General features: G+C 34.9%; 1 protein-coding gene across 1 annotated transcript in view; it reads left to right on the top strand.

Moving 5' to 3' along the window:
- Positions 1–25,243, top strand: part of LOC110468097 (protein eyes shut homolog) — a 386,727-nt gene that overhangs the window by 284,171 nt on the left and 77,313 nt on the right. The window contains exon 25 of the mRNA XM_085574727.1: positions 22,039–22,163. Within this exon, the coding sequence (XP_085430853.1) occupies positions 22,039–22,163 (125 nt within the window). The remainder of the gene's footprint in view (positions 1–22,038; positions 22,164–25,243) is intronic.

Below are 25,243 nucleotides of genomic sequence, written 5' to 3'. Positions count from 1 at the left end.
TCTTCAATGTTTTATTTAGTCAATTCCAATCCCAGTTCTTTCCTCACATTTTGGTATTTAAATTACAAAGGACATTAAGAAAGAGGATTAAAGCATTAATTAAAACATCTGCACGCTGAAACACAGTTATAGCAGAATTAATAATTAAAAATCAGACAGTAGAAGTTTCCTGTTTAAACCACAAGAATTAAGATCACAGACATATAAAAGTTTCTGAACATGGGAAATATTAATATTCACTATAAAAATAAGGATGTTGGAAAACTACTTGATGCTTCTTAAATTCTGTTTCAATCACTGACCTCTATTTCAATCAACTTCCATCTCTGTTACCTTTTTAAAAGAACCTCATAAAAGAATCAATACTGAGATAAGAGGGGCAGTTTATCTATGCTCTCCCAATGCAAGACATTTTCTACTTTTGTTTAAGTTGTGTTTTTACTATTCTTGCCATGAATTTTTATATAGCACCATTAGAAGTAAGCATCGAGAAGAACAGATTTTTTTATATCATATACATATTTTTCCACACCTGGTCTACATCAACATTCCCAGTGATTAATACTATGTGACTTCTTGTGATGCTTAGCAGTATTCATACATTTCTATTTCCAAATTATTTAATGGGTGCAATGCTTTTAAGTAAAATCCTACTTCTACCAAGGTATAATAAGTGCTTCTATAATGTGAGTGCTTCAAATGTGAGTTCACTCACACGTTTCAATTACAGATTAGTTCAGGATCACATCTCATTCCATTACTGATGTTCTATGTTTGAACCCAGACCCCTAGAGATTAACCACGGGTGCTATGAGCCGATTATGTCATCTTTCCTTCTGAAGTGTTTCTCATCAGGTGCTGAGCACAGCCTTTCAACAACCCCCTCCCCCACACACAACTGATTTGAAGCCCTGTGCTTTGGTAAGGCTCCTGCATTAACTTAAGAGTGAGGCTGCCACAAACTTCACTTTGTAAAACCTATTTCATTCATTTGGTGTTTCTTAGCCAGGCAGATTTCTCTGGAGAATAAGCCTTTTTGTGCTTTGATAGACTAGGCAGTAATAAAAGCAGTTCTTCCAGTACCTACAAGAAAGCTGGAAAGGGTCTTTTTACAAGGGCATATAGTGACAGGACAGACATGTAGTGACTTTCTAAACTGAAAGAGTGTAGGTTTAGATTAGATATTAGAAAGAAATTATTAACTGTGAGGGCAATTAGACACTAGAATAGGGTTTCCTAGAGAAACTATACATGTGTGGATGTCCCATCTCTGGAAGAGTTCAAGGCCGAATTAGATGGTGCCCTGAGTTACCCAGTCTAGTGGGTAACACAGTGGGGGGGTGGGACATGATCTTGAGGGTCCCTTTCATTCCAAATCAGTCTGTGAAATCTGGCAAACCCCATCAATAGCATTCTACCTCTTGGCAAGGACCAGCCATTTAAGTACCAAAAAAATAATTAGCTTGCTATATTAATGATGTTGGGCTTGGTACTGAAAATGGCAAGACACTCTTACAGATGATGTGTCTTTTTGTGTGCAACGGACACAATTGTGATTATATCCAGAATAAAACATATATATTTAAATTTCCATGCCCCTTTGTTTAGGTGTAAACAACATACAGCTAGCCAGCTGTCCATGCTGAAATACAGTGCAGTCACTGCAGCTGGAAAAGCAAATCAACCCTCCCTCAAGTGTCTAATTCAGGCTCTGTTGCCTCAGCATTCATAGAAGTGCCATTGCAAATGCCCTGGAGTACCCAAAACTTTCACAACAGCCTAACAGATCTCTGGCAGTTCTGGTAGCAGTCTGGATCTTCAGGCTCTAAAGCAGTGGGTCATTGACTCATATCCCTGAGGACATGAGTCCTTATGTATGTCAACTGTATGTCTCTCTGAGCTGTTTAATTGTACTGGTTAGATGTTTATCAGATATTATGGGATATAAGAAAGGGCATACATTTTCTTTTTCTTTATGTAGATTGCATTTTTGAAACATCTTTCCATTGACTGATTTACTGGGCTTTGATTCATAAAATTAAGCTGCCTCAAAGTACACAAATAAGATTAATTTTGATGAAACTGAACCAGAAGATGTGCTCCAAAACCACAGGACTAGATCGATCTTCAGAATAAAATTATTTGATCTTTAATTCTTCTCCTATCAGATCACATGTCTTGCCAACAGTTTAAGCCTTAGGTACCAAGCATATTTGTTTGCTAAATTTAGATCCTAGCTTTATGTGTTAATATGAAGTATACACTACCTACTGGATTAAGCATACCTCAATTTGTGAAGGCAGTGAATTTGTCTTAGAGACAACAATTTTATAGCATCTGTTTTGTGAAAAAAAGTTGTAACAGCTTTAAGAGCTATAGACTCTGTATGCTATAATTGATACTCTGACCGATTCTGAACCTTATAAAAATGTGTTGCTTCTTCCTCAGTTTAGTAATAAGGCTGTGCTTTAAAAAAAAAGTTAATTATCAGTATCCATATACCTTCTGTTACTAGGAACCCTTGTTTAACACTGATTTAAAGCTGTATCAGAGAGGCAAACTGCATTCTTGATTAGTATTGATTGTTGGTGTAGTGTTGACCCAAACAGATTGCAACAGGGGAATTAAGGCTAGTGTGACTGCAAGAACAGAACCACACTCCTCGGTGACACAAGATAAAAGATGAATTTACTTTGTGAGATGAGTATAGCAACTGTAGAGCAGTTCCTCTGCACACACACAGATTCATACTCACCAAGATTCCAGATCCTCTGGTGTGGATGTGTCCAGCACCATGGACCTGGAGTAGTAGGACAGTCACTCCTGCCCGGTCCCAGTCCTGGCTGGCAGTCTGGCCTTTACCTGCAGCTCTCTATTTCAGGCTGAACCATCACTGCAGCATTGTGTGTTTGCAAACACATTCCCCCAGAGGACCACTGTTTTCACTACTCATTGCTTTTTAATTTCAGTGGTTATGACAATGACCTTGATGGTCAAGTCATCCTGGATAAATCTTCACAAGTTTCTCCCCTCCTAAGCCAATAAGCCATCATTTCCTAGTCATTGAGTCCAACCACAAACCCTGTACTGCCAAGTCCCTCATTAAACCACCTCCCAAAGTACCACATCTACTTGTCTTTAAATATGTCCAGGACAGAGACTCAACCACTTCCCTGGGCAGGATGTTGTAATGCTTGACCACCCTTTCAGTGAAGAAATTTTCCCTAATATGCAATTTAAACCTTCTCTGTACAACTTGATGCCTTTTCCTCTTGTCTTACTGATTCTTCCTGGAGAAGAACCCAACACGCACAAGCAGTTGTGGAAAGTGATTCATTATTTCATGTAATGAATGTAATTATTTCACATCTGTATTTTAAATGAAAAATTAAAATAAAATGCTTGGAAAATACTACTTACCTAACACTTTTTCAGATCATGAAATTGATATTATCTATTAATAGATAATTCTTAAATTTTCATATATTTCTATAAGTAAATTATATGTGGAACTGTTATGCTATCCTTTTTCAGTTTCTGTGTGTAAATACATACAGACTATATGCATGCATGTATATGTGTATGTGTGTGTATAGAGAGGAATATACCCCTTTGTTTACATGTATAGCCACATATGAATTTCATATTAATTTCATGGTAACATTTTCTAGTCATTCAGTTATTTCTTCTGGATATTGATGTGAGGTACTTGCTGTATAGCAAAATTGAACATACAATGAAAATAAAAGCAAAACTAAGTTTTAGCATATTTCGATAGCTCCTCAATAGTCTATCATCATCACCACCTCTATTGCTAGTCACAATCACAAGTGATCTAAATGCTCCTTCCCTGAACACCCACAAAAGTATCCATGAGGTTAGAGGAAATAAATGGAAGCATTTTCTATACCCAGGTTAAGTCACAAACAGTTTAATATTGATAATAGAACTATATGGCCTCTTTGAATACTTAAACACTAACCTATTTGCCTGTTAATTCTATTAGCACTGCAAAATAAATAAATTAGGCTTAACCCTTGCTCAGGAGAGGATATAGTCTTGAATGATGATTGTCTTCCTTTGGGATTGTTCATTACTAGCAGAATAAAACATCTGAGCAGATCAGAATACATTATTAGATGATCAGAACAGAGTCTACGAGTAACTAAGTTAAAACAAAATGCATAATAATTTATATAATTTCTAAAACATAATGTATGGTATTTTTTATTTCTTTGAGATGGAAGAAAAATGTTTAAGTGTAAATTATTCTACAAGTGATAAAGAAAACCAGCTGAAAGAAAAAGGAAATTTCTAACAGATGTAGTTGTCTATAAATGTGGGGCTTGAACAGGTTCTTGAAGTAGTGATCCTTCTGGCTGCTGAATGCAGAATAGTGGACTCAATACATGATATTTTTTTAAAAATGAGGCTTTATGTACAAAATTTGTTTAAACAGAAATTGATAGGTTTAATAAATAAATTGTTGGAGGCGGTTTTGTGATCTGCTTTGGGTTTATTTTTTTTTCCACAAATCTAAACAACTAATGGCTGCAATCCCTCTGAGCTTAGAATGTATTAGTCTGCAAGGTTTACAGCAAAGGCTGCATAGAAAGAACAGCAGTGCAATGTTAATGCAATTAGGGATTATGAATCATGTTGAAATTATTTTTTTAATCTATTGCAACATAGAACTAGATATACTCAACTCCTAGTATGACAATAATTTATTTAATATCTTTAATAGGTCAAAATATTAATAAGGAGTATTGAAATTATTTTTTTTCCTTGGGCATCCATATTTCATACTTGGATTACAGTTCTGGCTTTTTGTCTTTCCTTATACAAATGTTCACGATTTCTTCAATTCCAAATAATACTTTATTTCCTCACTATTTTTTTTTATTTTAAGAAAAGAAACCTGAAAACAGCTTCCCTGATGAAGAACTGCTTGCAACACTTACTATTTTGCAAATGTTATCTATTACCAAAACTTAATGTAATACTAAGGTTGTAAAAATACCAGTGTTGGCAAATTACTAAATTAAACCATACCTTCTTTTTCTTTTTGAACTCTTATGAATTTATTTACATGAGAATACCAGTCACATTACTATTTTCTTTGTGGCTATGCAATCAAGACTCTTGCATATTATGACCCTGAAATAATAATTTCTGATAAATGCAAAATACTTATGTTTCAATCTTCTATGTAAAAAAGAAGACTACAGAATATTTAGTTTATGCTAAGCCCTGCAAAAAAAAAGCTTTTTGTAGAAAACTTGAGTGCCATATGAAGCATTTTATTTTTCCAGAAAAAAATTGTTGAATTATGAGGTTATAGTTAATACCTGGAGCAATTTCCCAGCACTTTTTAAATATAGATTTGCACACTGTGCTTTCAAACAGATCTCTAAAAACACTTGAAATAAATGGCCTAAAACCAAAAGGACTTTTAGCCCTAACTGGATTTTGAAACATGCGTAACTTTAAAATTGACAGCTGCTAGATTTAGCACAGCTGTCTATGGATTTTCTTCTTTTTGGTCATAAAACCACAGCAATATCTCCTGTTTGTGTATACAAAGGTGCTTGAGACTGGTATCTCTGCTGATTTACATCTCAGCTGCATTTTACATAGCCTTTTTAGACAACTGGTGCTTGGTTTTCTGCATCTTCTTCATTCAGAAGCAAATGGAAATCCAACCTTCAATTTAAATCAAAGCATCTGGTCACAGCAATAATACATGTGCTTAACATGCACATGCACTTTTCAAGTTGCAGACATTTGCATACATAAATCAAGTGGCTGCCCTAGAAAGAGGATTCATGAATTTAGAAGATTTAATATCTGGATATGTCCAAATATTAAATTTTTTTCAGGTGCTTTCTTAATAATTTCTGGAAAATCTGCATAGAATGATAACTTGTATTTCATTCAGAAGTCAACACCCAGAACAGAAAATAAACTCTTTCAAATGCACTTCTTCTGACACATAGTGCTAAAATTGTAAGAGACATCTGCAAACATTAGCATTTGTAGTGGCAAATCAGTTTTCTTGTATCAAGTCAGTTTAAATATGCACATAGGTGTTTATATGGATGGAAGTGCATATATGTATTTAAAATGAAAGAGAATTAATAATGTATACAAAAATATATAGTTTCTGCTTATGTTTAAAAAAAAAAGAATGTGATTACTCTTGAAAGATTTCATCACCTTTCTGCTTTATAATGTTTACCTGAAAAAGCCTATGTACCTGCAGGGACTTATTCTACTTTAAAAGTCTATGTGTGTGCACACTTAAGAATAAGACTTTATTTCCTTAAAGAGAGAAGGAGCACTGAAAAATTTGAAACTTCCACTTTTAAGATTTATTTTCAGTTTCTGTCTTTAACAGATCAAAATTTATTAATCACAGTAGAACTCTACTATAGCAAGAAATTTATTTTATCTCCATATTATATATAATTTTATTTTTGTTGATTGTTTTTTAGATATAGTAATATAGAATTGTATTTAGAAAAATGAATGTTGAATCTTTTTCAACTGAGATATTGGACTTAGAAGAGCCAAAAATGAAAAACAGTGATTGCAGAGATATTGTCAAGGCAAACTGCCTGTTTCTGTTTTTTTTTTTCAATCAAAAAATCTTAATGTGTATGCAAACTCTGTTTAAACTTGTAAAAGACCAAAGCTATTATCAAAACTATTCTTGATTAACAGGTGTACAAATACAGTCAGGACTTAGGGCAGTTAGAGATATTTCTTCTTTAGGTTAAGAGAGTGCAAACTATATTTCTTCTTTAGGTTAAGAGAGTGCAAACTATCACACAGGTTAACCACATTACACTTAATGAAGATATATGGAAAATTTGAGGTATGATGGATAGAGCCTAAACAAAAGAGAAGGCACAGTGTGCAGCCAGGGTACTCATTGAACAGTTCTCTACAAGACATGTGAACTGCCCTGTGTTCAAAAGGGCAGACCTCCCAAGGAAACTTTTGTTGCTGCTATTTTCTACTATTGACATAGATGGATCATTTCCTGCTGCCACTGAAAGCATTCTTTAAATATTAAATGGGGTTCATAAGCCTCTATGCAACTTTTATAAATCATTACTGCAGAGCACAAGTCAAAAATGCCATCTGTTTTTAAGAAAGGCAGCCTGAAAACACAAGGAATAGCTTAATTTTTTCCTGATAATTAGTATGATAAAAGCAGTTGTAAAAATCTGAAATGATTACATATCTTAATAAATATACTCAGTTATAAATTGGTTCTGTGTTTATTGCACTGTTATATATATGTAAAAAAAGAAAATTTGAAAAAAATGCAGGAGTTCATTTATACAATAATGTCCCCTCTTCTAAAGTTGGTTAATAATTTGCATTGCTGCTGAATGTTCTATAAGGCGCTGTTATGAAATATAGTATAATTCATCATAAACCAACATCAGAATTAATCAATTATTCTGATTATTCTGTGTTTATGTCAGAACAGATTAGCAAATCACTAACTGAAAAAATTAAGCTAGAGCTATGTTACATTATGTAGAATAACATCCTAAATTTAGATTGTTCTAATTTGGCAACTTGTTTATGATACTTTCAAATAGGCCACCATATGGAATGCTTCAGAAATTTTTATGGGGATAAAACCTCAGTTCTTTCTCACTTGTATTTTGCATGACCTTGAGTATCTCACTTCTCTTTGATGGTGTTCCCATTGCTCTGGCTTCATCTATTTATATTGCTAGCATTTTCTCTTATCATGTGTACAGACTCACAGATTGTGAACTGGCTATTTGATGTTACATTCATACAAATGATAATAACAGTGACAGCAATAAATGTATCCGGAGTGTGATTCTGAGTCTATAGGAAAAAAGGTGACACTTCAATACTGGTTTCTTTGCCAGAGAGAAGTCAGCTGGAAGCAAAGTGTTTGTTAAGTCTTGTAAATATATGTATCCTTTTAAGATTTGAACAGGGTCAAGGAGACATAATATGCATAAAAGCTGAACTAGTATTTTTTATGGCTTGGCACATTGTATCTGAAATTATTCACTTCTGTGAAAGTTACTGTTCTAGAATCCCTGCAGTATTTCATTTCTCTTTGAGAGTTGTAGGGCAATTGCAGCAAAGTCATTTTCTTTTTAAGGCTTTAGTTCACATTCAGCCAAATAAGTTAAATTAATGTTTTTCTTGTTGTCAGCAAGAGGCACAAAGAGAAACATATTACTTATGGCTTCTATCTAGTGAGCAGTTACTGACTTCAAAGAAATGAGATCAGTTTAGTTGTGCAAGGTCCCAGCATTCCTAATTGTCTGGAGTAAGAGAACAATAGAGTAAGTCAGGCACAAACATTGTAAAGGTTGGAGTAATTTGGGCCTTTCTGTATGTCTCAGCATAGTGTCAGAGTCAGTGAAAACAACAAAATATGTGTCTGTGGCCTCTTTTACACAAATGAAAAATGCACTGGAGAAGATTTTGGGAGACTGAAGTTTGGTGTGGCATTTATATGGCAAAAAATGGTTTGAGTTCAGAGCTGGACATATGCTTTTCAGTAATTTGATTCACTGATATGAGGACAAAGAAGCAGGTTAGTGTTCTCTTCTGGCAAAACATCTCCCCAAAATGGCTATATTTGTGGTAATCCCAGAGGAAATTTTACAGAATCTGAACTTTACTCAGTCTCTACTGACCCGGCTCATCCTCAGTACAGAGTGAGGAAAAAGCAGGACATTTCTGGTTGCCATCTGGTCTGAAATCTCCTCTGGGGATGCACCAGAGCATGGACTCAACACATTTGTGCTCCACTTCCAGTGCCTCTTTGGGAAGGTGTTTTCTCCTTCATCAGCCCCTACTTCTGCAAGCACATGGCATTAACTCTCCAGGTGGTACATCCAGGTAGGGCTTCCAGGTGCAGGAGAAGGGCAGAGAGAGAATTTTTTTGGCAGGTTTGTGTAGGGATTTTCCCCTTTTACAAGAATAACGTTTAGGGTGGACATTCTCAGGCAGTTTGTTGATATTTTTTTTATTTAGCTAGCATTTATCCCAGAGAACATTTTGCTTGCCTTTTTTCTTTTTTTTTTCTTGTGTTCCTCTAAAATTGTTTGTGGGAGTTATTTATACTTATTTTATTTTTTGTTTTCTTTTAGTGCTTTTGTTTTTAGAGCTGAGGGGAGGGCCAGGTTGATGACATTGGTTTTTTTTTTCTGTTTTATCCAGCAGCCTTTCTTGACCCCTGTAGCTGCTGAGGCAGGTTATCCCTTGCTCTGGGTTAGCCATGTCATGTATCCAAGCTGTGGCCATCCATCACTTCTGGCAGCTTCCAGGGCCTTCCAAACCTCCACCTGATAGGTGGGATCCTGCTTGTTAGTTCTTCCCTGGTAGGTCAGATGGTGGTAAAGGGGAAGGTGACCCTCTTTTCCAAGTCTCCATTTTCCCCCACTCATTCCCCATCATCCAATTTTTATAGTGCACAGACACACATCAGACTTGCTACTCATAAAATAAATTTTATTACAAGGACATGACCTGTTTAAAGAGCATTTTCCTGAATGTTAGCAGGGAAATCTAAGTCACCCCTATGTTTTTCTCCCTTCTGTGAACTTGTGGTGCACTGGAGAAGTGGCTCACCTTTATGAGAAGCTACAGTGTGAGGCACTGCAGACCAAGGACATGGCTGACTCAAGAGACTAAGGCCTGAAGAAGTTATAAAATAAATAAAAGCAGTATTGGGTAACTTTCTTAACAGATATTTATGATAGCTCTGTAAGTGCCAGGAAAGATTGAATAAAAGTACAGAAAAACAGTTAAATCAAATCTTTGGATGCAAATGCTGATTGCTGTTCCTGAGTACGTAATTATGGGATCTTAACTTTCAATATCACTTTATTCAGAGAAGATGTTACAGTAGCTTCAAGTTTTTTACCTCATCAGAAAAAGTCAGGCATAGGACTGCATTTCAGACTGTGGGTTGAGCTGTGGAGTGCAATGGAAGTGACTGAAGGCATGGGAACTCTCCTGTGAGCAGCATTTCACTGTCTAGAGAGATTTGCAATCAGTGTTGGGTTAGAAAAAGAGCAAAAAATATGTAGTGGAGCCATGAACTAGCTTTATCATTCTGGTGCTCTGAATTGACTAGTTAATACTGACAAATGCATTAGCAAATGCAATTAGAGTTGTTATATAATTTCCTTTTTTTTAATTGATGGCCTTTTATTTGGTGTTATACTCACACTTTCAATGTTTCTCTGTACAATAAAGGCTAACATTTAAAATCTTTCTTATGCAAAATATGGTGTAGGCTGTGACAAGCCAGAAGGATGCTGATGACTTCTGTGTGAGGAGGAACATGATGCTGCTGGCAGGGGCTTCTTTCTTCTCATTGTTTGGGTCCACTTGGGTTTCTTTAATGCAGCCACTCACACCTAAAAGTCTGTGATTTGTCTGGCAGTCACTTGGGGAGTGTGTATGACACTGTTCCCAGAGGGGCATCCCCAGAGCTGGAGCTGGATGGGGGGAGCAGCAGTCACTGGGAACAGCATAGATGCTCCAACAAAGCAAATCCAGTTCAGACCCAAACAAGCCGAGACAAATCTTGAGACCTTGCAGTGCCAGGCCAATGTAGGGCCTGTATTCAACTGTTAAAGGCATAAACCACATTCATTGCAGGACAGTAGGTGTTGTGCAATTGTAAATTTCTTTCTGAATCTGAGACACACAGAGTGTGGTAACTATGGTATGCAATCTCTGGGAAAGCTAAGCCCTTCTGGAAATGTAGCAGGAAGCCTGATGGAATACATTAAACTGCTGAAATGGCTCCTTGGTATCTCTATGCAGGTGACTGAACCCCACCCATAATGCTACAGCTAGCAACAAAACACTAGAAAACAAAAAAACCCACAAGGCAGTACACACTGCAGATGGCAAGAATGAAACTTTTAGTGACTATAAATGTTCTAAACAGAGTGTAACAAGTAAAAAACACAAAGCTGAGTAGATAAGGCTTATATTCAAGGTTGGAGATGCACTTTTTAGGCAGATAAGGATTTGAAAAGAATCTCCACCTTAGTCCAAGAATATAGGAAAATAGTTGCATTGTAGTAGAAATGTTTCAAGTAGACAGAACATAAATGTCAATGGTAGTGAAAAGGGATGGATTAAGATAGATATCACATTATTTTCACAAAAACCTTTAAAAATACAGTTTATAACTGAACAATATATAACAACCATCTTTATGGTTATGCTCATTCTATCCATTTCAGGGTGAAGGAGTAGGAATGGGAAGAGGAATCTGATTCTTACCTTTAATCAGGAGCTAGGTATGATCTGTTTTCAGCAGCATTGATAACTTACCACAGATAGTCATTAATATTTGTAAGATACTAGACAATGTAAGATGTAAGTTTTCCCTTCTCATTTGTAATAGGTATGCTTGCCAGGGGAATATCCTGTCCTAAGAAAAAAGAAAGATGTGAAAATATGGGAGAAAAGTGACATTTTTAGTTTCATCTACACTAGAAATTGAGAGTATATTTCAATACATGTCCCTGGTTATTCTTAATATCTATTTTAGCTATCTGCTTTTACTGAGAGCTTTATTGTCTGTGCATGTGTTATGGAAGATAAGTACTAGTAATAAAGTCTAGAGATTTTTTTTGTTTCTATGCAGGATCTTGCAATTATACAATAAAAGATGAAAATCAACTAATGTTCTAGTTATCATGTGGAGCTCTTAGTTAAAAATCAACTTTTACTTCATCCCCATTGACACCCATACAATCTTTCCAAGAACAGCATGTAGTATTGTTCTACATGATTGTTCAACAGTCATCTGGAATAAAGAATAAGTACTTTACAAATAACACAGTCAGTAGAACGCTTGCACTAAGATGGTTCTTCCTACTAAGATGGTTCTTCTTTTCCCATTAATTTCTTTTATTGTGTTTTTAGCTCTCCAAGAACTATTATAGCTTTGTCCATTCTTTCGCCAAGATGCTCTGACTTTTTCTGTGGAAATGCTGGTTTTAAGTGTTCTAACTACATTGATGGCAGTCAAATGTGTCCCCTGATAAATAAACTGACTTGACAGTGTTCTCTACTGCTATTAAATGAAGCTATATGCTCTCCTAAAATGTCTGCACCACAGAAATCGTTGTGGATGCTAGTAATCTAGACAGATTGCAATGTTGTCTCATCATGCTTTTGGGAAATCTAAAGGAACAGGTTTGATTTTAAATGAGTTTTTCCTGGTGATTAAAGGAATTTTTTTATATATCACAGTTTGTTCTTGCTGTGGTAGCTCATCAGCCTTCTCCCCTGACCACCACTATGGGAAAACTTTTAGTTTAGTGTTTCTCAAATCAGTCAAAGGAACAGTAGCAGTTATTTATTAGTCATGATCATGGACTGGTAAGCCTGCCTTATAAGGAAAGGCTAAGAGAACTGAGTATGGTCAGTTTTGAGAAAAGAAGGCTTAGGGGAGGGGCTTACAGGGCCTTACTACCATCTTCCAGTATCCAAGAGGGTGTCTTGCAAGAACGTGCAGACTCTTTCTTCAAGGAATCACATGTAAAAAATGAGAGGTCATGAGTACAAGTTGCTCCTGAGGAGATTCTGGTTGGACACACGAGAAAAGTTTTTGCAATGAAAACAATCACTCTTCAGAATAATCTTGACAGGGAAGTGATGGATTGGACAACATTGGATACTTTTAAGATTCAACTTGACAGGGTGCTGAGGCATCTTGTCTAAACAGTGTTTTGCCACAAAATGTTGGACGAGGTGATCCTTGACGTTGCTTCCAATGTGGTATTCTGTGAAGCAGCATTTTTTTCAGTTGACATTATTGCTTCACTTTTGTAAGTCAGTCTGTGTTTGGAAGGGATTAATTTTTGTCAGTGTTTCCAAATTTCTTAGTGCTTAATACTTGAAGCACTCAGCAGAGCCTGTAGGTATAGAATGTACTACAGATATGAGAACAAGTTGAGGGAAAAAAATGTTCAATTAAATTTCAAGTCTTTTTGTCTCTACTAGTATGTCATATTAAAACTCCAGTGTCTCAACTGGACAAGAGACATGCTTTGTATGTAAAGTCAAGACTTTACTGTAGGTCTAATTGGAATCAGGAATCTTGCAAAAAATGTATTATTAGTCCAGTTACAGAAGTTATAAAACTTACCATGCAAGTTATCCAAATACTGAAGTTCAATCATGGTAATAATAGTTTAATGCTTGAAACTTACAGACAAACTTTATACTTCCATTTGTTTCATTCAGGGAGAAAGGGTTATGGTGCATTGTCAACCTGAATCCTTTGCCAAGGGAATGCAGTGGGAGCTTCTTATTTTCTGTACTTGAGGGGCTTATGATAGAGGACACTTTTAAACATTTTCTAACATGTCCTATATCTTGCTTCTTTTGCTTTCTGTGTTACATCTGTATTTTTTCATGTAAGTGGTGTTTTATTTATGTTGGAAACTTGTCATTTGTTACTCCTAAAGATATTTTTGCCCAGCTTCGAATGTATTATCTCTTCAATGACCAGTAGTTACTCAGTGATCATTTCCTGATAGCCTTAATCTCTCATTCTGTGTTTATATTTTTCAAGGCATCAACTGTTATCCAGTATTGTGTTCCATAATACCACATAATTTATTCTATGCACAAAAAAATGTGTCACTGAAATAGTACTTGTTTTCACTGAGCTACATTGTAATTATTATAAAAAGAGACATATCAGCATACCGTTGTACAATGAAAATCAAAACTCAAACAAATTAGATATAAGTCTACTAGACCTAAAAAAGCTAAAAACAAAGCTCCAGGCAAGCCTAAGACAAGTCCAGACAAATCAGGCTTGATAAGCCCCGGTCTATGGCCTTGCAATGTTAGAATGAACAAACCCTGTGGTTTCTTGTTCAGCAATACCATATTTACTGAACTAAAAGGCAACAAAAGTGAGATACAGGATAAACTGTGTTGATATTATTTGTGAAAACTGTGAATATATGCTGAAATGGAATTTGTTACACTTCACTTGTTTTTTAACAATACCTAGCCAAAATTACTAACACTAAGAATCAGCTGAGATAGCCCCTGTGAAATGATCCCTGGGGATTCTAGCAATAAACTATAAGGAGTAGGGAGGTTGGTCTTCACAAGAAATAGCAGGCTGTTAATGATATGCTCACAATTCTGCATTATGAGTGTTTTATCTGTATTATCAGAGTTGGGAAGTGCAGAGGTCTTAAATAGTACTTTAAAAATTAAACTGAAGTAGTACAGAACATTTTATAACAGAAGGGTTAACTGTGTTTAACAGCTCTCTTCTATTCTCTTGTAATATTTTGTGAGCTCTTAACTTATTTTGTAAACTGTATTAACTGAACTCTTCTATTTTCATGTGCATGGTTCTCAGTGCAGTCATATACACACAGTCATGCACACAGGAGCTAATTTAAACCAAGAACATTGGACAAGTAAATGAAGAATAGGAAAATAGTGTCTGATATTAACCTGGATTTTTGTATCCTGGATTTTAAATGAATGCCTGGATAGCAGAAAAGCATGTCAAGGCTGATATTACAGGAGTTTACATCAGCTAAGGACCTGTCTTAACTTATCTCTTTATGTATAAGAACTATTAGTAAAAAGCTTAGAGAGATTCTGTTTGAGAAAGGATTGACCAGATGTTAGCTTTCCTCTATATGAAATCTCACTGCAAATATGGATTATTTTAGCAAACGGGAATGGCGGCTTTTCATCAGTTCTACAAGGACACAAGCACACACACACACACATTCCTGCTCCTCTTTTAATTCTGCCCACACTACTGGTATGTGAATAAATGCATATAGTTTCCAACTGGGTAGGTTAATAAAATAAAGGAGTGTCTTAGTTCTAATATATTTTCATCAAGACTTAGCCATTCTGATTATTTTACTGTATTCATTGTAGCCTGATATTCCACAGATTAACCTTTCCTTTAACGCTGTCACACCCCACCAACTGTGATTTAGCCAGTACATAATTTATTACTTAATAAGAATGTCCATGTTAAGCACAGTGGGAGCTTTTACTGGCAGTAAAATCTGCTTTTCTCATAGGGAAAATAAAGACTGAATCCAAGTGGACTGAGAAAGTTTAATGTCTCTTGTAATGAGAATGACCTTAGAAAGAATGGAACTTTTTATTAGCAAATGTTTAGTATGTGTTGTGATTGTCCCAAAATATTCTTTGAGAATAAAGACACTAATTTGACATACATTAATTAAAGTCAACAATTTCCAGGGTAACACTGTGTCCAGAGTAGTATATAGTCCTCATTACACTTATATTATTATAGTCAGGAATAAAGCTCTTAATGAAGTCCTTACTGTCCTATGATTCCATGGTCTTTTTCTTTTTTTGTGTAGATGCAATTAGTTCTCTGTTCTATTAACTCTTTTACAAGTTAAGAAGAAAGATTAAGAAAGTTGAAAAAAAGAAAGTTGAAAAGTTGCAAAGCTTCCAACTCCAATCAGAACAATCTGAATCTGTTTTGGGGTTTTACATGCAGCATTCCTCCTTTGTGAATAAGGATGCCTTGCATTAGGGTATATCCAGTTCAATATGATGATAGGGTCACCTTTCCAAGGGGATAGAGAATAAATTTCTTCTGTTTCCTTCATTCTTTACAAAGTCTTGATGTATCAGTTCATTCTTCCTTACATTTACTTCTGTGAGTATAAATTATATACATTTATAATTATATATCAAACGGCTGATATCTTTAAACCAGTCAGACACTCTTGTAAGCCTATGATAAGTTCTCATTGTTAGTGAAAATATGGGGCTGTTAAAAGTTAACATATGGATAAGGTTATAATTTTGTGGTTTGTAACTCCTGTTCTAAAAGTAGTTCTCCAGAAGAATGGCACTATTAATTACACTTTTAAAATTCATTTTACCTTTGCAAAGATATTCAATATAAATTAATGATGAATATGGAGAAGTTACTGACTATCAGAACCAGAAAATTTACAAGAATCTTAACTAGGAAGTCTTGGATTATATAATGTACTGCTCTTTTCAAATAAATTTTTCTCTAATAACTATTTTCATACCACTCTAAATTACATTAATAATTGAATTATTTTTCCCATAATCTAAGAAAGACTGCAGAAAGGAAAAGATATCTCTTGTTATTTCAGATTATAGATCTGTAATAGGGACTCTGATTCTGATATGATAAGAACAGAACTTTAGATGAATAAATGGAATACCCTTTAAAAAATATATATATATACTCAAGTGCACTAATATTATTATTTTCTTGTTTATTAATATTGAATATTCTTTAAAATAGAACTAACATTTCCTGACCACGATGGAAAGTTATAATGTATTTTTACTTTATTCTATGGAAAATTTTTCTTCAGAGTAAATAAATTTGCTTCATTCTAGACAGTACATCCAATTAGAATAAGAGGAGGAAAAGGAAATTAAGAAAGCAATGTGATATGCTATACTTGTAGCTTGGGGAAAGCTGCATTGTCATGTTCTAAAATTAACAATCATAGCATCACCTTTGGGAAGGGTTTTAGAGATAATAATCTGAGAAAAGCTCTCAGGAGATTTGTGTAAATTCCTTAGTGGCTGCTTTCTTAAGTTCTTTCCAAAGAAACGTGCTTCAAAGTACATCAGGAGAAGAAATTTTCAGTAGTATTAGTGATGAGGCAGCTGTGGTGGTGTGTTTTTCTTTAATTTGATATTTGTTCAATATCTGTTCACCCCCCCCCCACTCCCTAATCTCCTCCTCTCCCCAGTTGTCAATCTTCCCTAGCTCTTTCCTAACTCCCTCATCTTCAAGTTGTCAATCCTCCCTTTCCCTGCCCCTTTCCCCAGAACATTCCCTGTCACTCCTCCCAGGCTCCCTCCCCTGCTTCCAGAGCATTCCCTGTCTGTTTAGTGAGGCTCAACACCCTATTGATTACTTTGTGTTTTTCCACTCCCCTGCTTCCCCTGATAGGTTTGTCACATGTTAGTCCTGCCCTAAACTCCTCCCCTGCTATTCCCTTATTGGTTGCTGTTCCTATACCCCTCCTCCTGAATTCTTGTATAAAAGCTCTGCTCCCACTCCCAAAGAGGTCTTGGGGCTCACTGAATAAAACCTTCCCGTTCACCCCCAAGTCCCATGTCGCCTTCGTTTGTTCCCTCACCACCAACTGGGACAGCAGAGCTTCACAGGGGGAGCGGCCGCCCGTTCTCTTCCCTCTCGCCGCCCAGCACGGCACCGCTCGGGGAATCGTGGCAAGGGGAGTGCCTGCCGCACCACAACAGGCAGCTGTCCCATATTACTTTGAAAACAGAGCCATTTGTCTTAGGACAATCAATTTAACCCATTAGTGAAAACACAATACCAAAAATATCCATGCTGATCCAACATAGGATCCCAGAAATCACTAAGAGTTCACGCATGTGCACACAGAGGTCAATGTTCTTTTTTTTTTCTCAAATTTTCACACTCCAAGAGCAGTAGAACACGTATCTATTTATGTATGTATTTATTTAACATCATACACATTGATTGGTTTGTCTGCTGCTTCATCAGCAGCATCCACAATATTCAGACTAGATGTATGACCCCACAGCAGATAATCTACTTTCATGTGATACCTTCCTTTTTTCAGTGTTCCTTAGGGAATTGCTGCATCTGAACATAATATGATAAAAGTTTGTCCTTGTATATCTTGAGAGAAAAAAATCAGTTAAATAAAATAATATATATTTTATATTTTGTCTGTGAATAAAACTACTTAAAAGGGCAAAAATTATACATTGTATTCCAGTAAAGTGAAATTTACTATCCAAAAGGTTAGCTGTTAGAGAGTGAAGTATGATAAATAATGAATTTTTTATTTATCACTCTAGAAAAATTCCCCACTACCAAAAATTTAAAGCTTTAAGAAATCACGTTAAAATCGTAGATATATTTAAAATTAATCAGTGCTCTTACTCATTTTTTTTTTTTAATTAAAAAGGTTCTACACAAGTTTGTAGTGCTAATACTTCTTATGAAGGTCATGCCTCAGTAGTGCTGGGGTTATGTATTTCACTGGAAATGTCTCTAATAATTCTGAAGATGGTTAAATTATCTGGTTTTCCTTGCTCTTCCTTTTTTCCTTTTCAAGCTGGCGTATGAGAATCGATTAAATGAATTATAACGTCTATGTTTGATCGATTTTTCACTTCTTTAATTTAGACAGTAAAACTTTATATCACATTTGAAGTTAAGAATTATGATTGGGATAATAGAGGTGTGATTCCACTGGAAGTTAAAAAGGAAAAAGTTGCCTTGCAAATGTCAAGGCACCTTGTGATCCAAGATGATTAAAACTAAACTGTTTGCTGTACAAATCCCAAGGTACTGCTATATCTCAGTATCCATGACATTTAGCCAGTGACTTTTCATAGCTTATTAATAATGTATAGCAATCCCAGTGTAAATTTGCAGTGACAAATCTGGCCTGTTACAGTCGAGCAGTTAACTAGATTTATTTTGGACAGAAAATTCAGCTTTGGAAAAAAAAATCATGACTAATGTCAAAAGAGATTGCACATGTACAGGACAATTTTAGCTAAGGCATTTGCTCAGGAGATGTTCTTTTCACATTCATCTATTATTCTGCCCAAGATCCTAATTATCTGACCTGGAGGTATTAGCAAAATATTAACAAAGTCATCAGGGTTAACATTCACAAAGAAAAACGGATGTTCCCAAAAAATTTTATGGTGTGGTCTGGTCCACAAAATTCATTGATTCTACCAAGTTGACTGAGTCACATAAGCAGGTAAAGGTTACAGCATAAACATTCTCTTCTAAGTACAATTGCTGTTAATTATTGCTCCAGATAAACCTAATAAACTTCTGTGTTGTAGAAACCATGTTTTTTCTGAACCTCATATCTCACTGATACACAAATTATTCATAAGCTGTAAAAGGTCACAAGGCAATGAAGAAAGAGAGGGAGAGAGAAGGAAAGGTAAAAAAAAAATGGACTCAAATGGTGAAATACAAAACAGACCCAATGAGTAATGAGTTACAAAGAGTGAGTTGCAAGATACAAATCAGTGTTACAGAGAAAAATGTGACTGACGTTTGGATTCTTGTAGATTTTCTCTGAGGCTGAAAGTTTACTAACAAAGAAAAAAATTTACTGTCACTGTACCAAGAATTGTCATAGATCAAAATCCTTCATTTAATTCTCTCTTTTCAGTCTTTTGTTCAGCTATTGCTTTGGCATATGCTCAAATTAAGATAATCACTCCTGATAATGATTGATATAAAGGCACAGCACAAAAGGGATTATATTTGCACCACAGTATGTCAGCATCTTATATGAGATGAAAAAATCTGCAGGGAATGACAGAAAAGAGAAAGATCTTTGTCAACATCCCTAAAACCGGTAATAAATAAATTGTAAATGCATTATTCTTACAGCAAATGAGTACTATTTTTTTCTACTTTTCAGTACGAAACTATTGATCTTATGTTGATCCTTCTGTAAGTTTAAAAGCTCAGACTCCACAGCACACTAACTTACTTTGTTAGATAAGCCCTAGGAGTTATTTGCTGATAAACCTAGATATGCATTTACTTACAAAGACGTACATTGTTTTCTGTTAGATGGTAATCAACATACAATATTTGCAGTGATCATACCTTCTTATTAAAGCTATCTAAAAGACTCCGTTTTTTGTTTGCAGGATGTTCATGTCTTAAACAACACATAGAAATATCTTCCAGAGTGTTTCAGTTATGTTTACTTCTATTAATAGCAACAAGATCTGTATTCCATACCTACTTAAACTTTCTAATATCAGTTGTATTTAAATCCTACTGCTTCTGTCCTTCCTAATGTTCTAGAAAAAAGCAAAGAAGGGAAGTAAGAATGTGGAGAGGCAGAACAAAAGGAGTAGATATGAAGGAAGGTGGGAGTGAACAAAAGATTAAGAAATTATTGAAGTGTTTGTTACATCCTAAGTGTTAATTTAATTAAAACTCTTAATAAAGCATAAAGCTGGTTGCAATTTTGGGAAATTTGTGAAAGCTGCTGATACTAAGCTGTTGTTTTAGCTTACTTTTAGTTGCTTCATAATTGTTCAGAATAATTTAGTTAATGGCATGGTTACCTTTGCAGTGATTAAGCATTTTTTGTATCACATCATGCTTTTTGAACAAACTGAATACCGTGCTATTCCATTTTTTACCAAAAATATATAACACATCAGTATGCTAAATGCTTCCAATATTCTAAAGTATTCTATAAGTTGAATGATTGTCTGACATGGGAAAAAGGGCACCTTGTACATACTGATATATGTAAGACCTGATATACTAGATATCTGGGAAAATTTACTCCCTTCAATTTGGTTTTTTCTGGTCTTTTAATTTTTTTTTTCTTAATATGCTCTGTAGACAGTCTGAAGACAAAGGTATATGAAGAAAACGATTTAAGATTTCAGTGATCTGAATCATCCTCTACTTTCTTTATTCCACTGAGCATAGGTGAATGTTGGGGTGACTAATGCTGGGTATATGAAGTTGTGTTCTAGCTACTGGACTTTGACATTTACAAATAGGATCAAAGTACCAAACAGTATCTTCTCAGTGATTTTTTTAAAATGTTTTTCAACCAAATAACAGGTGGGTTTATGGAGCACTCATTAAGGTGTATTTTCCATGCTTTTTCTCTCATACATTATGACTCGATATTTGAAAAATAGTAGTGTGTGCTTCAGTTTGTTTATTTTCCAAGCAGTGTGCCATAGCTGTCATCTGTAGTTGATGTAGACTTTGACAAATCTGTTCTGTTATTCTTTTTGTGGTAGATTCCAAATTGTCATTACTCAGAGTGTATTCCATACAAAATGAAACAAACATAGTCTAGTAGTCACAGCAAAAATAAACCAAAGTATAATTTCTGATACATGGTGTAATAATCCCTCAGGAGGTGTCACACACATGTGTTTCATGGTCCACCCTCCTCTTTTGCTGCACAATGTGGAAAGCTAAGGTAGGCACTGCAGGTACCTCATTCTAATTATATATGTTGAATTCATTCACTGTAGCCCCTTGAAGAGTAGGTGACTGTGACTACTTGGATTTACTCAAAGACACTTGGGTAAGGTACTCATCTCCCTCTTAAATGAGGCAGAAACCTTTATGCTTTTCACTAGACCCAAGACAACATTACAAGATGTGCACCACCCAGTTAGTAAAAGGAGTTTTTGAAACATTGTTTCATGTGAAATATATCCATGTACAACACATCTCAAAAGAGTAAATTTTATTAATACCATTATGGGACCATGGTTTTTAGAACATATTTGCATATATCCATAAAGCTGTGTGCATATACACAAACACGTTTCAATAATGAAATTAGTAGGATTTTTGAATTTCATTAAAGGTCTTGTAAATCTTGTAATGTATATGTTGAAATATGGAACTACTTTGATATCAATTCTCACATAGAATTTACGACCACAAAAATACAGAAGAATTTTTTTAAGAAAACTAATATTTTTTGCCTACAATAATAATTAAAGATTGGGACCTGAAGATTAGCTTTTATGCTGTTGTTTCTATTTGATAGTACACATTTGTCAGCAAGCAGATTTACAAACATAGGCTGCAGTTACTTAGCTAAATTATTTTAGTAGACAATCTCCCAAGAGTACATAAAGAAAGGTTTGTATTCACCTTGATAGAGCCAGTACACTCTAATTGAGACTGTTATGCTTGATTGTGGTCCAGATGTGAAATTTTTGGATGGGTTTTGCCATCATAAATCCCTTAAAAGACCAGCATGTATCACAACATGGAGCTTGGAAGTGTTCCAGTAAAATACCTTGAAACAGAAAGCAATGGTTGATGTCTTGTTAATACACACATTTTAGACACATTGTTTTCATACAAGGTCTATTTTGTATGATATCTCTGCATAGTATAACACTTTGAAATGTTGTTTTCTTCAGGTGTCTTGCTGGATTTTCTGGACAATTTTGTGAGATAGAAGTTAATGAGTGTAATTCATCACCCTGTCTGCATGGCTCAGCCTGCGCTGATCATATCAATGGATACACTTGTAAATGTCAACAAGGTAACTGCCATATGACAGAGCAATCTTACACAATGATCATTTTGAATTATCACTGTTGCTAGTGAGAAAATTGGTAAACTATACCGAGCTCTTTTGTTATATATGAAGTATAAGGTACAAAAATGCTATCTCTTTGCAAAGCTTTTTGAAGGAAATCTAAAGAGAATTAACTACTCCAGTAAGCACATGTGAAAGGCTTCAAAGTAAAGCAAGCTCACTGGCTCTAGTATATCTAGAGCCAGGTTTATAGTTTATGATCTTTACTAATATAACTTACTGACCAAGCCATCAAATAGTCACTGTTTAACAGCAAAATAATTTCACTACCTATAGAATGAGATTGACTGAGGAGAAATTCTGAAGACTTTAACTAACATTTTTATTATTATCCTTAGTGTTGGTGTTGTAAGGCATACCTATGCTTATTCTGCTGGCTGGTATTAAAAATAATTTTTTAAATAATTTTTAGTTAAATAATTTTAATTTAAAAAATAATTATTTAATTTTTAAAAAATTTTCATTCTATTATAAAATAGAATGAGGCACTGGCTTAAAAAGTGAGAACTGATTTCTAATTCTGACAGATATCAACTAAAACAAGTCTAGTGGCTTATGAAAATATAAGAGATTTAGTATTTATACAAAAGCAAAGGTCACAATCAGCCTGCATTGTCTTGCAATCACAAATTTAATCTTTTCAGGACTACTTACAATCTCCTGTCATGTCTACTAATAAAAAGCCTTTTCTCAACATAAGTAGGATTTCTAATCCATATACATAAGTAGAATTCTGCTCCATAAGACAGTCTTAAAATAAGAAATATATGAGTACCTGCCTCCTGAAACTTTAATTTTTTCAGTTTAAATCTATTTACTATTTTACTCACTTCCGCTGCTGAATGATTTCTGTGAATGTACTGACACAGGGTTTCTTACTGGTTATTTTAGAGATAATTTAGATCTATTTTACATTATAAATACTCTGTTAACTCATGCTATCTCCATATATGTGATCTAGTTACATTGTGCCAAAATATGTTCACATTGTTGGTTTCAATTTACAAGAGAAAACATGCTAGCAATCTCTCCTGAAGGGACTTTATATATATAATACTTCTCTAGAGTCTTTCTACTCGTTCTACATTTAAAAGAAAGAACAGAGAAATTTGAATATTAATATATTTGGCATTTTTTCTTATTCTGAATTCATCTTAATGCAGCTTACAAAATTATATGTAAGAGATCTTTTTCAAAAAATATGGAAGATTCTGAAGCAAACAAATGCATGTGTATAATGACAGTCGATTTGGCAGTTTATTAATTTGTTTAGTTGCTAATAAGGAATGATTTTCTAACATCTAAGACTTAAATATAAGTATATTTGGCTTACTAAAGGCTAATTATGTGTAGTACTATGTTGATTACAGCTTAATATTCCTTAGCAACTTTTCTTAATGTCAAAGAGATACTTGATAATTCAGAAAAACATCATAGTTCCAATATATGAACCAATAAGTGAAAACTTTTTGGACTTTTTCATGCAGAATTCATGATAATAAAGATCTTTCCAATCCTAAAAAATCTGAGTCATTACCTAACTTTAGTACTGCATATCCACCTGGTATTGCATATGGCCATATCCCTCTCCATCAATACTAATGACTTAAAAACTTAAAGATGTATTTTTTAGTCATTAAAGAGCTTCACCCAGAATACATTGCCAAGTACATTTTTTTTCTTATTTTTAAAGCTCATTAAAATAATACATCAAATATATTTTAATATAGACATTTAAAAATTGCTCACTAGCCAAGAACTGTGATTGCTGTCTCTGTGCAACATGGAAACTCTTGGTATAAGTAGGAGAAAGTTTTCTGGAGCTTTGGAACTCACTGCTACAGCTAACATGTTTTAAATACCTCCCAACCCAAGCATGGCTGACTTTCTGTTATATTCCTTTCAATAATACCATGTGTTAGTAGGGGTGAAAAATCTGTAAATCACTTTTCCATTAGGCAAAAACACAGAATAAAAACCACCTGCATTAAGTATATACATAATTTTTACATATCTTGAGGGTTTTTTTAATTAATACTGTATTTTCCAATGTTATTTGAGCCTCTAAAATGTCTGAACAGATGAGGTTACAGCTCTGAAAAGGGGTGAATTTGGAGTGGCAGGGGAACCTTTGAGAAGAGTAACTTTTTCAAAGTTGCACATCTGAAGAAAGGGATTAGAAGAAAAAAAATATCATCCAGAGAGAGAAAGTAGAAATACCTGGGAAAAAAACTGGCATTTTTTGCAGGCTTTGACTGTTCACATATAATAGATCTTATATTTCTCTTCTTAGCTTCACCTATAGAAATATGGAGCTGGGATTGGGGATTCTTTGGTCTGTAAAGGCAACAATGGGAAACAACTGGGCAGATAGTCTGATATACCCCTTAACAGATTCCCTGTTGTAATTTAATGAAATGGGAAAGGGATAGTACCAAGACTGAAATAGGAATAAGGCAGATGATTGCAGCTTTCCACAAACTTCCAGAGAACAAAGTGAAGCATGTGGTGACAGCATATGATACCAGGAAAGGGAATGGATTTAGTTCTGACAAATGCATTTTGTAATGGATCATGAATTTTGTCAGCTATTGTCCCAGTAGCAGGCCCCATACCCTTAAAATAATAGATCCATGTTCAGGTTCTGTGGCTGCAGCTTCAGGCTGTTCAGGTGCAGAACAGTGTGGAGAGATGTAAACTCTGTTCTAACAGCACCACAGACACCTCAAAAGCAGCAACAGCAGCTGTTGGAATTAATAGCAGGCTCATGGATTAAGTCTTTAACTGGGCAGGCTGCTCTTCACCAGGGCAGCTAAAGCAAGACTGGAATATAACAGGTGAATCCATTTGGTGCATACTCTGAGGTGAAGTCTGAACAGTGACAACTAGATTTATAGCAGCCAAGCACTGCAAGGAGGCTTGTGAGGCTGTTGGGGTTTTCTTTGTTAGTTTGTTTAGAAATAGTAAAATGGAGAAAAAACAAATCTGTAATAGGTGATGGGAATATCATGGCAGAAAGTCTG

Source organism: Lonchura striata, chromosome 3 (assembly GCF_050655825.1).
Source record: "Lonchura striata isolate lonStrDom1 chromosome 3, ASM5065582v1, whole genome shotgun sequence".
NCBI lineage: Eukaryota > Metazoa > Chordata > Aves > Passeriformes > Estrildidae > Lonchura > Lonchura striata.
Note: the sequence above shows the minus strand (reverse complement) of the source record. Positions and strands in the feature narration are given on the sequence as shown.